General features: G+C 73.9%; 1 protein-coding gene across 2 annotated transcripts in view; it reads left to right on the top strand.

Moving 5' to 3' along the window:
* RXRA (retinoid X receptor alpha) overlaps positions 1-14,688 on the top strand; it is a 76,177-nt gene that overhangs the window by 49,476 nt on the left and 12,013 nt on the right. For both annotated transcript variants that reach the window (XM_036022446.1, XM_028525760.2), the window contains 2 exons: positions 9,425-9,690; positions 14,329-14,479. In XM_036022446.1, the coding sequence (XP_035878339.1) occupies positions 9,425-9,690; positions 14,329-14,479 (417 nt within the window). Of the gene's footprint in view, positions 1-9,424; positions 9,691-14,328; positions 14,480-14,688 lie in introns of those variants that run through there.

The raw sequence follows: 14,688 nt of genomic DNA, 5'->3' as shown, positions 1-14,688 counted from the left end.
ACTGTGCCAGCCCAGTGTGGACGCGGCAGCGAGGGCTCGGAGGCCGCCCTGCGGGGGTGGGGTCTCCCCAGAGCACCCACAGCCGGCAGGGCCCTCAGCAGGGTGGGACCGTGTGTGGGGTTGAAGGCCGGTCTGGGTGCAGTGGGGCTGGCTGGGGAGGGGGCTGGCTGCAGGCTGGGCTGGTCTGGGCGCGCACCCCCCGGCCCCGGGCCCCCGTGAGGGGTGGTGCCCACGCCGGCTGGTGGCGGGGAAGCCCCGTCCGGGCGGGCGGATGCCCTGTTCTCGGTCTGTGTCAGGGCGAGGCCCCGTCTCCGGTCTGGGGGGGCCCTGCCGGCCCGGCCCCCACACACGGCGGGCACCAGGCTGGTGCCGCGGCTGAGTCAGTGCGCGTGGGCGAGCCAGTCTCCGCCGAGGGGCGGTCCAGGGATTCGTGCACCCCCCCCGCCCCCCCCCCCCCGCCACCAGGGAGCCCAGCAGGGGCTCCGTCCCACCCCCTCCGGGGCCCTGGGCCCCCACGGTTGTCCTCAGGATGGCCGTGCGCAGCGGGCCGTGGGGGGCCCCGGGGACGCCTCCAGGAGGAGGCGGCCTGCGGGGGCCCCTCTCCCCAGTCTGTCTGGAGTGCTCCGGCTGGCCGGTCCCCTGGCACAGGGCCCCCTGCCCCACCGCAGCGGGCCGGGGCGGGGCCGAACCTCGGCCCCCAGCCTGCAAGGTCGCCCCCGGCGCCCGCGGAGGCCGCGCTGACAGTCGGAGAAACAGCTGGAGGGGCGGAAGGCACGGGCGTTCCGCGACAGAGCGGCGGGTGGCGGCGCCTCCCCGCCGGCGGGAGCCGCACAGCTCAGAGTGAAACGAGAATCGTTGCTTTTCCTGTTCAAGAGAAGCCGCCTCGGCGGCCTGCAGGCTCCGGGCCTCCCGGCCCCGCGGGCGTCTGCGGACGGCTCGGGGTTTCACCAGGAATTCCCCCTGCCCCGCCCACCCTCCCGCGCCGTCTGGGCGGGCACCCGGGAGGCGCCGGGGGCCCTCTGGGGGGCCCGCCCGGAGGGGAGGCTGCCGTGCCCGGGAGCCCCTGCCTGGCCTCGGAGAGGTGAGCATGCTCTCGGCCCCTGCACCCCCGCCGCCCCCGCGGTGGCCGCTGCTGCCAGGCCCTGGGTGACCCTGTCTGGCCGCTCCGGCTGGCCATGGGGGGGTTCTCTGTCAGGGTGGAGCGTGGGGCGGAAAAGGGGCAGAGAGCCGGGCCGGGTGGCTCCCAGCTGGCTGGGGAGTCTCCCTCCCTCCCTGAACCCCCGTCTTCTCTCCTGGGCCCTACCTACGGGGACGGTGGGACAGGGCTCCCGGCACACGTGCCGGCACGGTGTGGACGGTGCAGACGCGTCCCTGCCGCCACCACGCCTTCCTACGCGGGGCCTCTGTCCCCGGGGAGCCTGGCCGCCCACCGTGCGGGGCGGCCCCGCCCACGGGGACCCACTCTGTAGGGCAGAGTGGGGGCCGCACTCTGGCCCGTCCCCTTCGTCGCCCCCTTCCGGCGCCTGTGCCTCCTCCCAGGGACCCATGCAGGCCTGGGGTGGTGGGCTGTGGTCCCCCCGCCCACGGCAGCACCTGTGAGGCCACTGAGCAGGGGGTGTGGCCTGGCTGTCCAGCAGCCGTCGGGGTGGTCTGCCCGCTGCACCCGAGGGACAGGACGGCCATGCGGGGCCTCTCCCGGGCCCCTCGGCATCTTTCTGGGTGGGCGTCCCTCTGCCCGCCTCCCCCCCGGCGACACCCCCGTTGGGTTCTCTTTTCTGGAAACCAACTACGTGGGGGCGTTGCTGGGTGGGGCTTGAGCTGGGCACTGCCAGCCACTGGGCTCTCCTGACACTCCCCCTGGTGCCGGCCGTGTGGGTCGTCACCTGCAGGTCCCTGGGATGGGTGGGCGGCCATGTGAGTCCTTGTTACCCCCCAGCTGTCTCTGGGGTGGGGGGCTGCTGTGGTGTGATCCTGGAAGGTCTGGCCTCGGGTTTGGGGGCCCCAGGCGAGGGCCTGGGCCCCTGCCCCTGCCCGTGCCCTGAGGACAGGTGTCCCGGGAGGTGTCTGCCTGCTGGGCAGACGGAGAAACAGCTCGGAGTGGGAGCCGGGTCTCGGGCCAGGCCCTCGAGATGCGCCCCCCGTCCCGGGGTCCCAGTCCGGTCACTGCTGGTTCCACCCGCCCCCCTCCCCCCTGCCAAGGCCTCCGGGGACAGGCCGGCTTGCTGGTCCTTGTCGGGGGCTCAGCCCTGAGGTTCGGGCATCCCTGGAGTCACGGGGGAGAGGGCGGGGAAGGAGGGGGCTGGTGCGCCGGACGGAGCCGGAGGCGGCCCCTGCGGCGGGCTGCGGCGGCCGTGGTGCTGCACATGGGAGTGCCGTGCCTGCTTCCCCGGTGGCACCGGGCGCACGGGGCGGCCTGGCAAAGGGGTGTGACACGGCCAGGAGGCTGGGCCCGGGGGCAGGGCTCCGGTGGCTGGTCAGCTGGTGTCCCTGTCCTGCGTGCGCCTCTGTCCACCAGCACGGCTCTCCGAGCTGTGAAGAGCTTCAGGACGGGCCCCACGTCTGGCCCTGGGGGGCTGAAGCATGCCCCCAGGTTAGGTGTGCCACTCAGCCCCCAGGTGCCCCCTGGGGGCCCCCCGGGCAGTGCCGGCAGCTGGGTGGGTCCTGACAGCGCCCACTGCAGGCCGCGGAGGGGAAGGCGGTGCAGCTGCACTTGGCCGACTGTGGTGGTCGCGGCCTGGAGGCTTGGGGGGGAGGGTGGGCCTGCGGTGGGGTGCCCCCTGCAGAGGCCCTGGCCCCACCCTCTGTGAGTCCATGCCAGGCCTCCCGACCCTTCCTGAGCAGCCCCGGGCCCCAGCCCAGGGTGGCTGGTCATGGGGAGCTGCCACTGGCCCCCCCTTCCTCCCTGCTGCGCCCCCACTTCCCCCACCGCGGCTGGACTCCAGCCGCACCTGCCGCCGCCGCCGCCGGGCCCCACCGCGGCGCCCCTGGCTTGTGTGAGTGGGCTGGGCGAGGGTGGCCGTCGTCCCGGGCGGCACTTCCTCATCCTCCCCCGGCACCTCACCGCCCTGGCCTGCGCGGCTGGGCCAGCAGGTCCCACAGCCGCTCCTGTGCCTCTGCGGCCGGGACCCGTGCCGTGTGGCTGTCGGTCCCCCTGGGCCTCGGTGTTTGGTCCGTGCGGGGCGGGGGGGCAGGGCAGGGGTTGCCAGGTGGTGGCGGTGGTAATGGTCAGTGATGACGGTGATGGTGAGGGTAGTGACGGTGATAGTGATGATGGTGGTGAGGATGATGGTGGTGATGGCGATGGCCACCGTGCAGGTGTGTTTGTCACCGAGGGCTCACGGGTGCTGGCCCAGGCACCTGTCTGCCCTGACTTCTACAGACAGCTGTTTCCCTGGTTAGACTCTTCGGGGCTGCCGGGGCCGGTCCCAGCGAGGGGCATCGGTGAGGGGCGCGCCCTCTGCCCCGGAGGGTTGGAGGCGGGGCGGGGCCGAAGGCCTTCGTGCCGGGGTCTCATGGCTGGCACCTGGGGGTCTGGCCGTGTGAGTCCCAGTGCCTCGTCCCCGTGCCCCTGCGGGTCATGGGGGCCCTCGGGCAGGACCCCGGGCAGGAGCCCCGCAGATCGGGGTTGGAGACCGAGTTTCCTCTTCGCCTTCCCGGCGGTTTTCCCTGTGGGCGGGGGCGGGCCAGCTCCCGGCCGTCCTCTCTGCCACCGCCCCCCGCTGCTGCGGACCCCCGCCCACACCGCCACTTCACGCCCCTCAGGTCCCTGCATCTCCCAGGCCCCTGCTCTGAGCCACCCCTGCTCCCGCATGGGGGGCTGTGGGGGGCGTTCCAGGGGGCCCGGACGGGTCCCCGCTGGTGAGTCCTCCCGGTTTGGTGGGGCCGGGCTGCGGGGCGAGTTCCGGGCGGGGAGAGCGCTCCTGGCGCTGGCCTCCCCCGGCTTGGCAGGGGTCTGGAGTTCCCTCGGGCCTTGTGCCTAGAAGGACCCGGGGCCCTGAGCTGACCCGGGGCCAGCCTCAGGAGTCTGGACACCAGGGTCTCTCCGGGGGCACCTGACCCTTCTCTCAAGCCCTGGCAGAGCCTCAGTCCTCCTGGTTCCGAGGCCCCCGGTGGCTCCAGGCCCCCGTGTGACTGCGGAGCTGGCCCGCAGTGGCCTCTGTGCCTCGCTCAGTGGAGCACCCTGCGTGTCCTCTGGCCTCAGGCGTCTGGGCCCCTGGCTATCCCTGTCCGCGGCCCAGGGCCCGGGTGGCGGGGCCAGAGAGCAGCACTTGGGGAGGCCAGCGTGGTCTCTGGGGGGCAGGCCGCAGGGAAGCCCCTGTGGGGTGTCCAGGGGCTAGAATTCCTTAGAGCCCCTTCCTGTAGGCATGTGGGGGGCAGGGAGGGAGGAGAGGTGGGTCTTGGTTCACCGAACCCCCCCAACTCTCTGCTCTGGGACCAGAGTGGGTCTGGGCCGCCCTGGACTCCCGTGGGGCCCTGGCCCTGCTGGCTGCCGGCTGCTCCCCGCTGACCCTGCTCCAGGGCCCCGGGCTCTGGGGGGCAGGCCAGGACCATCGACAGGGCAGAGGGCAGGGTGACCCCAGGGGAGCTGAAATTTCAGCCTGGCCACCTGAGCCGCAGCCCAACACCGGGCTGGAGAGGACAGGCCTCGGGCTGGCCTCCCATCCTCGGGGCGGCCGGAGCAGGTGGGCGGCACAGGCGGAGGTCCACGTGCCGGGGTGGGGGTGCCTGGGCCCGTGGGCACCCCTGCGGGGACGCGCCCATTCGCAGGAGGGGACATGGAGGCCAGGGAGTGGGGGCCCTGGGGCCCCCGGTGAGGCGTGGCTCGGAGCCCATCCTTACCAGGGCCGCACCACACTCACATTGGGGCGCGTCTGCCCCACCCCCGTTCTGAAGGCCCCTCGGGGCGGTGGGGCCGCTGGCCCCCCTCTGCTCCAGCCGCCCTCAGCTTCCCCCAAACCCCGACGCGCCGTGGTCCCACCGCAGCCCCCGCCGGCTGCCACTTCTCCCTCCTCGGGGTGGCAGGGGAAGCGGTCCTTCCGGAAGGCGGGGGCCGGCGGTGGGCGTCCCGGGAAGCGGCTCGCGGCAGGGTTTCCGTGCCGGGGGCGGTGCCACCAGGGGGGCGCCGCATGCCGGGTGTGGGGGCGGGCCTTGTGTTCGGGGTCTGCCCTTGTCTGTTCTCGGGTGCGGGCTCACTGAGGGGGCTCTCCTCACCCCTGTGTGCCCACCCCCACGGGCACCCCTTTCTTCTCCCTCCATGCCCCCCCTCGTGCCCTCCCGGAAGGCTCACGGGGGCCCTGCCCTCCTGTTCCTCGATGTGGACCCCCGTCCCGCCCCCGCGCCGGGCCCCTGCACCAGAGAAGCCGTGCCCTCCTCTGCCCCCGCCCCCTGTGGTCTGCTCGGACCCTGCTGCCCTCCCGCTCCTGCACGACGACAAGGGCCTGTGGGGGGGGGGGGCGGGGCGCTGAGATCCCCTTTCCAAGAACCGGGGGTTCCCTGCTTGCCTGGGAGGGGCTGAGCCTGGGGCCCCCCCCCACCCCCTTGGGCTGCCTGAGGCTGGCATTTCCTGCCACCGCCCCTCCCCCGCTTGCCAGGCAGAGGCCGGAAGGGTGCGGGTGGGGGTTCCCCCGCTTCCTGGAGGGGGCTCTGGGAGGGTCCGGGGGTGGGCGGGGGGGGCATCCTGGAGGGAGCCCCACAGCTCAGGCATTTCGGTCAGTGCGCAGGTCCCTTCCCTTTCAAGGGGACCTCGGGGGCCACCTGCTCCGCCGGTCCCCAGGGGTGGCTGTAGTCGCCGTGTGCATGCCCCGGCCACGGGGAGCTCACCCCCGAGCCAGTGGCCGAGCCGCGCTCGTGACCGGGAGCTTTCTGTGCTTTCACGCGGCTGCGGGTGGCGCTGGCCCTCCAGCCTGGGGGCGCCCCCGTGCCTGCCCGGGGCGCCGACCGTGCCAGGCCCTCCCGTCTCTGCCCCGTGGCTTCCGTTTCCGGCCTCCAGGTATTCTGCATCTCAGAGGCAATTCTGTGGCCCGAGACATACTTCCAGCGCCAAGAAAGACCCGCCTGCCACCTCTTCCATGCTGCCTTCCTGGACTGAATGCAGAGGCTCGGGGAGGTCCTTGCGCCGTGTTGGGGTGGCCGGGGCACCCTGTCTGCCTGGACAGGGCCATCTCTGGCCTCCCAGCCGCCAGTCCCACAGACGGCCCCCCCAGTCTCAGGGGGTGTGGCGGGTGCACAGGGCGAGAGGTGCGGGGGCTCGGGGCCCAGTGAGGCCCAGGCTCTGCGGGGCCCGGGTTCGGCAGTTGGGTGTGGCGCCCCCTCAGAGGTCCCTCTGCCCCTCTTGGGTGGGGAGGGCTGGGTGTCAGCGGGCCCCGGCGCTGGGGGTCTGGGGCGCTGCAGCCTCATGAGCCCCAGGCGAGGCCCCGAGTGACTGTGGCAGAAGGACACCTCCTGGCCCAGGCCCGCCTGTCCGTGGGCGGGGCCAGGTGAGGGCCTGGCCGGGGTCTGTGCTGCATGGCCAGGGGACAGGCCTGTTCCGGCTCGTCTTCCAGCGGTCCCTCCTGAGCGCGGGAGCCTCCCTCCAGGAGGCCCCAGAAAACTGGCCCTGCCCCTGGTCCCCCAGGCTGGGGAGAATGTCCGTGTGGCCGGTCCGTATAAACAGGAAGCCCCTGGCGGGACCCGGGGGCAGCGGGGGCCTGCAGAGCAGGCCCTGGGGGGGGGGGTTGGCCGACCCGTCCTGACTCGGGGCCCCTGGGCAGCCCATCTGGAGCCATTTCTGCACCCTTGACCCCAGGACGCACAGGATGGGGGTGCCCCTGAGGAGCTGGCCCCCCATGGGGGGGTGGGCAGCCCCCAGAGTCCCCTCCTCCTCCCCGAGCCCCTCCCTGAGCCGGCTCTGCTGTCCAGCCCAGCTGCCCCTCGGGCTCACTGGGTCTCCCCCCGTGGCCGAGACTCGGGCTGGGTGCGGACGGTGCCTCGGGGTGCTGGGGGAGCTTTGGGGTGCAGCCTGGCCGCTGGCAGTCAACCTTCCTCCCTGCCTGCCTCCCTCCTTCCTTCTGGCCAGGCTTTCTCCCGCTCCCCCTCCCCTTCCTGCCCTGGAGCAGCAAGGAGCACCCGGGCAGCTCCGGCCCTCCTGCCCGTCGGGACCCGTAGCCCCCGTACTGTGTCTGGACAGCCCTTCCCCGGCGGCCACCGCGCGTCAGGTGTGTCTGCCTGGCTCCCTGCGGCCGGGGCCGTCCCAGCAGCGCCACAGCCCTCCGCTCTAGTGCAGACCCCCCCCCCCGCCCCCTGCAGAGTGCGGAAGGAGCTGGGGAGGCTGCGAGAACCCAGCCCCGACGTCTCCCTCTTGGCCCATCACAGTCTCACAGGCTGGGAAGGAGGCAGGCGGGGGCAGCCCGGCCCTCGGGCCTCCGGACAGACACGCCCCTGGGCCGGGGACACCACCGTCCCTCCACCAGGTCCAGCCCCTTCCCAGAAACCCCAGCGGTTGCCCCTGCCCCCTCAGCTTGGGCTCTGGGGATGTGTGCAGAGCAGGGGCTGCAAAGCCCATCTTGTCTCCCTCCGTCTCGCCCCTGGACACGCGCAGGGTGCTTCTGGGGCCCGTGGTGGGGCGAGAGGGCCAGCCCGGCCAGCCTGGCCTGCGTCTGCAGAGTGGACCTGCCCGCCCGTGCAGGCAGGAAGCAGACACTCGGGCAGGGGCGGGGCTGACGCGGGGGTCGCAGGCCGGGTGAGGTGGGCGCTCCAGGTGTCCGGCTTGGGCCCGGGACACGACGGTGGTTGCCCGACCTGGGGGCAGCCGCAGATTTCCAGGCGTGAGCCTTCCCGGTGCCTCGGTTTCCCTGCCTGTCACAGTGAGCCCGGGACGCACGGGTGCTTCAGAGACCCCCGTGGCAGCCGTCTGGGCGCCAGCCCCTGCCCATCCCTGCCTGTCCCCGCTTGTCCCTGCCCGTCCGGGGCGTCTGGTGACTGACAGGGCCGACCCACACTGCGGGTCTTTGCCGGGGAGGGCCGCCAGCACCTGGCTCCGGAGTGCCTTCGGCTCCGGCTCCCCAGGTCAGCAACTCGGTTTACGTGCAGCTCTGCGGGGGCACGGCGAGGGTGTCGGACGGATCCGATGAGGCTCCTTGGCTGGCGGGTCGGACGGGGCTCAGCGGCAGGCGGGCCCCAGCCCTGGCCTGAAGGAGGCGTTCCAGGGGGCTGCAGGGCGGACTCCGGTCGATGCTGCTGGGGAGGGGGTGTGGCGGGGGGGGGCAGAGTCCCACCGAGAGGGTGCCCCGGGGCTCCATGCGCGCGTTGGGGGGCCCTGGAGGAGAGCTCGCTCGGGCTTCGGCTGGAGGCCGACCCGCGGGTCGGGAGTGGGGACTGACTGGAAGGGGACGGCGTGCGTCTCCGGAGCCTCCACATGCACAGGCTCCCGGTGCCGATGGGTCGACGTGGGGACGAGGCCCACGGGGCGCCCTTCCTGCGCCGGGCCCGGGGTTCCGGCCCCCCTGCCCGCACGGCTGCTCTGAGGTTTGGGGGGTCCCGTCGGCGTCTTCCCAGGGCCGCCGGCCGGCTGCATGGCCGTGAGGGGAGGGTGTATGTGCCCCGACGCGGGGGGGGGGGGGGGGGGGGGGGGGCGGGGCCGCGCTAGACTCCTCGGAAGCAGGCGTGGCCACTGCGGGCCAGGTGGAGGGGCCCGGGAGACCCTTCTCGGGTGGGAAGGCCGAGGCTGGGGAAGACATGCTTGTCCAGGGCACTCCCCCCCCCCAGGCTCCTGCGTGGGCCCACAGGCTGCCGGTTCGCTGGCTGGGGGCTTGGACACCCCTGAGATGAAAGGCTGGGGTGGGGGAGGGCCCAGCCCCAGCCCCTCCCCACAGCCTCTGTGGGCTGCCCTGCCTCTCCACGCAGCCCACCCAGAAGATCCCCGTCCCTGGCTGCGGGTGCGCCCCCTCATGGGCCCAGGAGTCTCAGAGGGTCCAGGGGTCCGCAGGCCCAAACAGCGAGGCCAGATGGTTAAGGCCACAGCCCTGGGAGAGGGCGTACCTCCCCCCAGCCCCCAGCCCCCAGTGCTGGCTGCTCCCCTGCCCCCCGCCAGGGCAGGTGCCAGGGCAGAGAGAACACAGGTCCTTGGTCCCCCTGCCGTGAACTGCGGCGATGGCCGTGCCCCCACCTCTCTCCCGCGTCCCCACGTCTGCGCCCAGAACGGGGGCTCGGTTGTGCCCTGAGGACGCCGGCCCGCCCTTGTCTACAGTGGCCCCCGCTCCTTCGCTCGGAGCCCCCGGGTCTGCGGGCAGAGGGGCTGGGACGGGGCGCCTGGGGCCTTGCCCGGGGCCGGCACGCCCCGCTCTGTGGCCTCCTGAGGTCTCTGGCCCGGGGTGGGGTAGGGGGCGCGGCCGGCCGGCCGCCCCTGGTGCGGGTCCCTGACCGCCCGCTGTGCGCTCTTGTCTTGTAGACTTCTCCGCCCAGGTGAACTCCTCGCCCCTCGGCCCCCCCACGGGGCGCGGGCCCATGGCCGCCCCCTCGCTGCACCCCTCCCTGGGGCCCGGCGTCGGCTCCGCACTCGGCCCCCCGGGGCAGCTGCACTCACCCGTCAGCACCCTGAGCTCCCCCGTCAACGGCATGGGCCCGCCCTTCTCGGTCATCAGCCCGCCCATGGGCCCCCACTCCATGTCTGTGCCCGCCACGCCCGCCCTGGGCTTCGGCACCGGCAGCCCCCAGGTAAGTGTGGGGCGGGGCCGGGGGCGGGGCGCGGTCTGGGCGTCACCTGCAGGGAGTCTGGGACCCCCTGGGGGTCACGGCCGCCCCTGGTCTCTGGAGGCAGAACCTCGAGGGGCGGCCTTGGCCCGAGTGTGAGCTGGGGACCAGCTGGGTGGGCGCCGGGCGGCCCGGAGACCTCGGCCTGCTCCCCGAGGGCACGCCCTCCCCGGGGTCCTGCTGTCCTTCCCAACAGAGGCGGTGCCCTTGCTGCCCTCCTTGCCCCGGGCCCAGCTCAGCTGTCAGGCCGGCCGCGGTGGAGGAGGGTCCGGTGGCGGAGCGGCAGTGCCCCGCCCCTGTGGGGCCTGCCGGGCCTGCCTGCTGGGGGGAGGGGGGCCACAGAGTGCAGCTCCCCTGCACAGCGGTGCCGGCTGTGCCGCCTGTGGACCCCCGCCACCTCCAGGGCAGCCGCCCCTCCCCCTAGACCTAGAAGGTCTGGGGCACCAGTGGGGTGTGGAGCCGGCCCACCACCCGTCTGCGGGGACCCTATGGGCTGGGGTGGAGAAGCTCACCGGCCCTCCCAGGGCGGCCCCCGCCCCTGGCGGAGGGGTGCCGAGGGCTCGGGCACTGACGCAGGCCCCCGGGCCCCACCCCGCCCCGCCCCGCCCCCGGTCCCCTGGCCTCGCAGCCGTGGGCAGCAGGCCCGAGGTGCTGGCGCGAGGGAGGCCCGGCCGCCCTCCTGGGCCCGGCCGGGCTATTTTTAGTGTGGCCGCCCCACCCCCTCTCGCTGGCTGCTCGGTGCTCACAGCGAAAGGGCAGACGAAGACCGGAGCCCGGGCGGAGGTGGGCATCGGCCGGCTCTCCGAGCCCCGTGAGCTTCCTGCTGGCTGCAGGTGGCCGCCCGCACTGGGCAGCTGGAGCAGAGGCTGCAGTGGGGCTGTGGTGGGGGGGCTGGGCCCTAGGGTGCCCGCCCGGGGGTGGCAGGGATGCCCTCGGACCCTGGGCGCCCAGTGCCCCGGTACGCTTAGGTCACCTAGGGCCAGGGGTGGCGGCGGGGGCAGGGTGGCGCTGGGTGGGGGACACTCAGGCTGGGCCGTGCTCTCCGTGGCTCCCTGCGCCCGTCGGGGGCCCCGGCACACACTGGTGTGTGCTGAGAGCGGGCTGCCCACGATTGGAGGGCCCAGGCCCCTTCAGGTGGGCTCTGGGATCCGGGTGGGGTAGGGCCAGAGGGGGGTCGAGTGGGGCGGGACGTAGCGGCTGTGCCCCGGATGCTCGCTGCCGCTCAGCCTCCGGTCCGTCCGTCCGTCCGTCCGCAGGGGCCCCACTCGGTCTGCCGGGGTCTGAGCCTGTGCTCCTGCTCGCCCTTTGCCCTCTGGCCTGGTCCCCAGCCCCCCGCCTCACCCCGCCCCCTTTGCGCCTTCCCTGCCAGCTGATTTGACTTCCTGGCTTTCGCAGCCCGTCTTGGAAACCTGGGGTTCCCCATCTTCATGGGGGTGTGGGAGGAGGTCCAGGAGGGCGTGTCTCCCCCACACCGCACCCCACCCCACCCCACCCCACCCCCGGCTCCAAAGCCACAGCCCTGGAGCCAGAGGTGCTGGAGCCAGCGAGGTGCTCTGTTTTCTGCGGTCGTCAGGAGGGTCTGGTGCTCCGCTGGGCACCGGGCCAGGAGGGCCCCCCACCCCTGCGTCCAGCCTGCGGGACCCTGCCTTGTGGGGCAGTTGGCGTGTGGGGGCCCAGGCACAGCCAGACGCTGCCCTGGGGCCTGTGGCTGCCCCGTGCCCCTTCCTTGGTCAGGGGGCTTCACCCCTGCAGGGGCCCCCCAGGGAGTGTCCCTGCCACACCGCGGAGCTCGCCCACGGCGCCTGGCCTGCGTGGGCGCCTCGGTGCCCAGACTCGCCAGCCAGCAGACCCTCCATGGGGCAGGGCCCGCCCAGGCCCAGCGGGGTGGCCGGCCCTGCCTGCTCCTGGCTCCGGGCACTGTGGCCGTGAGGCCTCTGACTCGGCGTCCCCAGGTGGCCCAGTGGGCCTCACGGCAGCCTGGGGCCTGCCTGCTCCTGGACCCCGGAGCCTCCCCGTCCAGCCGGCCACGGGCGGGCGAGGGCCTCCCCCACGTGGGCTGGCGGTGGGGCCTGCCGTGCGCTCGGGAAGGAAGGGGAAGGAAGGGCGTGGTGGGTGTGGAGGAGAGGGCTGGAGAGACGGCTGGGGGGGGACCAGGGTGGGGGCGCCGGCAAGGAGGGTGGTGGTTTCAGTAAATGCCCCCGGCTCCGGCGGGAACCGAAATCCATGCCCAGGATGTGAAAGGGGAAACGGGCTGGGCCCCCACCCCGGCCGCACTGCGGAGTCTCCCAGCCCGTGGCTGGAGGTGCCCCGGGTGTCCCAGCAGACGGGGTGCAGGGCCACACCCCCGCAGGTGGGCAGGCCGGCCCCTGCTCTGCTCCAGGGGCTGTGGACCCGGCGGGAGGTCAGCAGCTGAGGAGGGGGTTAGGGTTGCCGGCTGGGCCGAGTAGCCTGGCCCTGGTGGCCATGTGGGGACTCGGGCAGTGGGGACTGTGGCAGGTGGCCCAGCCCTCGTCTCCCACGGAGCACGGGCAGCTGGGAGTGGGGTGCTGGCCTGGGAGTCAGTGCGGCCTTGGGGCCCACGTGGCTGACCTGACTGTCCTGCATGCCGCTCTGTCAGCCTCCCCCCACGCCCCAGCCCTGCCTCAGTTTACCTAGAGCAGGCGCCAGTCCCCAGGCCTGCGCGTGGGGGCCTGGGAGACAGGGCAGGTGGACCCCGTCCCGCCCGGCGTGGTTTGGGCAGCCGCAGGAAGGGGAAACGCTCGTGTTCTGGTCCGTGGGGCAGCCAGGCTGGTGCAGCCACACCGGGTGGCGGCGGGTCCCCCCGACACCCAGTTCTGCACACCAGGGACCTCAGTGTCAGAGCGACGGCTCCCCCGGGTCACACGGGGCATGGAGGTGGCGTGCCTGGGGGCTGAGCCAGGCCCCTGCCCCCGGCGGCCAGCTCTGCGGGTGGGCACCCAGGGGCTCCCGGCAAGCTCCCCGGGGGCCTCTGTGTTCCTTCTGAGAGAACGGGTCACCGCCCTCTGGCTCTGAGGCCGCAGCTCGTACCCTGCCCTGCCGCCGGGCGCTGTGCGCCCCCGGCCTCCCTGGAGCCCCCATGTCCACGTCTGGGACTCGGGGGAGCACTGCCCCCCGCCCACGCTGTCGATGGCTGGAGCACGCAGCACGGGACGTGGGGGCCCTTGGCACGCCCTTGACGCCCTCCCTCAGCTGCGCCCCCTTCTTAGCCACCTCTGTCACCTGGGACTCGCCCCTGTCCCCTGCAGTCAGCCCGCAGTGGGACCTCAGACCACACGGGGCTGCCCTGCTCTGTGGAGGGGGGGGCCGGGACGCCTCGCCCCACTGGCCTCCTGGCCTCCTTGCAGCCCACCCGCGTCCCTGGGGGGGGGGTAGGCGTCCCCACAGAGCCCCCCAGCCCCCTGGGTGGAGGACGGAGGGCCCGGAGCGGCCAGGGCAGGCAGAAGAAGGGCGGCAGCCGGGAGGCCTGTGTGAGGCTGTTGGGGGGGTTCTGCCGCCTGTGCGTGGCGCCCCGGGCTGCGGGCTCGTCCTGTCCCGTGGGAGAGGCGCTCGCTGGGAGTGGGGGCCGCGGGGAAGGAAGGGGCAGGTTCCGGGGGCGGGAGGGGCCGGGGCTACCAGGGGGCAGCAGCTGCAGCCGCGGCCGTCCCCAGAGACAGCCGCACCACCCGGCTTCCGCCTTCGCCAGGGGTTTGCAGAAGTGGGGGTGCGGGGGGCGCCCGGGGCCGCCTGGCCGGGCTCCCGGCACTGGCACCGGGGCGACGGGCCGGCTGGCTGGCCGGCCGGCGGGGAGTGGCGGGACGCGCCGCCGGCCCTGGGCGCTGACAGCGGAGCTGGGGCGGGCGCAGCGGAACTGGAAGTGCTGTGTCATTGCAGCCTCGGCAGCCGTTGCCGGGGCGACCGGTGAGTTTCCCACGCTGCCTCTGGTGCGGCGTCAGGCCGCCGTGTGGCGAGGGGATGGCGTCCCGCTCAGCGGACGCCCGAGGGGCGTCTCCGGGCCCCTCTCCCTGGAGGCCCGTGATCGGAGATCCTGGCCGGCTCCCATCCCAAGGCCCGGGCAGTGTGGCCTCTGGGTGGGCCCAGCCCCAGCCCTCCTCCTCCTCCTCCTCCTCCTCCCTTCTCGCTGGGACCAGGCCTTAGTGTCCCCTGGCGTGTCAGGGGTCCCGGAGGCTCCTGCCCGCCGGGAGGACCATGGGGCTTGCACTATCCTGTGGGAGGGGCGCCCAGTGAGGGAAGGTGGTTCTTCTTTAGGTGGGCGAGCGACGGGGGCTTTGCGGGGGCCCCTCCTGAAACCTGGGCTGGCTGTGGGCCGTGGGAGGGTGGGGCCCCGAGGGCAAGGCAGCTCCCGCCAGCCGGGCCCAGCACGGGGGTGGGGGGCACCTGGCGGGCGCTGCACGGGCGTGGGCCCTGCTGCTCCCCGACTGTGCCCTGGGGCGGGCCGGCCTCGGTGTCTGTCTCTGCAAAGCGGGGGCGCGGCAGCCCCGTCCTCACCGCGGGCTGTGTGTTGGGGGGGGCCGTGGGGGGCGCCAGCAGGTGCTTCCGGGTCCGCAGCACCTGCCGGGGCTGAGCCCGCTGTCCCCTCTTCAGCTCAACTCGCCCATGAACCCCGTCAGCAGCACCGAGGACATCAAGCCCCCGCTGGGCATCAATGGCGTCCTCAAGGTCCCCGCCCACCCCTCAGGGAACATGGCGTCCTTCACCAAGCACATCTGCGCCATCTGCGGGGACCGCTCCTCAGGTAGGCCGGCCGCCTGCCTGTGGGCCTACTGTGGGCCTTCCGGTGGTCTCGCGTTGGGAGGGCCCACGGGGTGGGGCGGGCCGGAGGCTGTTGGGACGGGGAAGGCAGGTGCCGTTGGCTGCGCTGGTGGTGCCTCTCTGAGGGCCGGCCTGCAGATTGGGGGGCCCCTCAAGTCTGCCTCTGAACCCCGACAGCCCCCGGGGAGAACT

Source organism: Phyllostomus discolor, chromosome 3 (assembly GCF_004126475.2).
Source record: "Phyllostomus discolor isolate MPI-MPIP mPhyDis1 chromosome 3, mPhyDis1.pri.v3, whole genome shotgun sequence".
Classification (NCBI taxonomy): domain Eukaryota; kingdom Metazoa; phylum Chordata; class Mammalia; order Chiroptera; family Phyllostomidae; genus Phyllostomus; species Phyllostomus discolor.
This window is presented reverse-complemented; position numbering and strand designations above follow the sequence as displayed.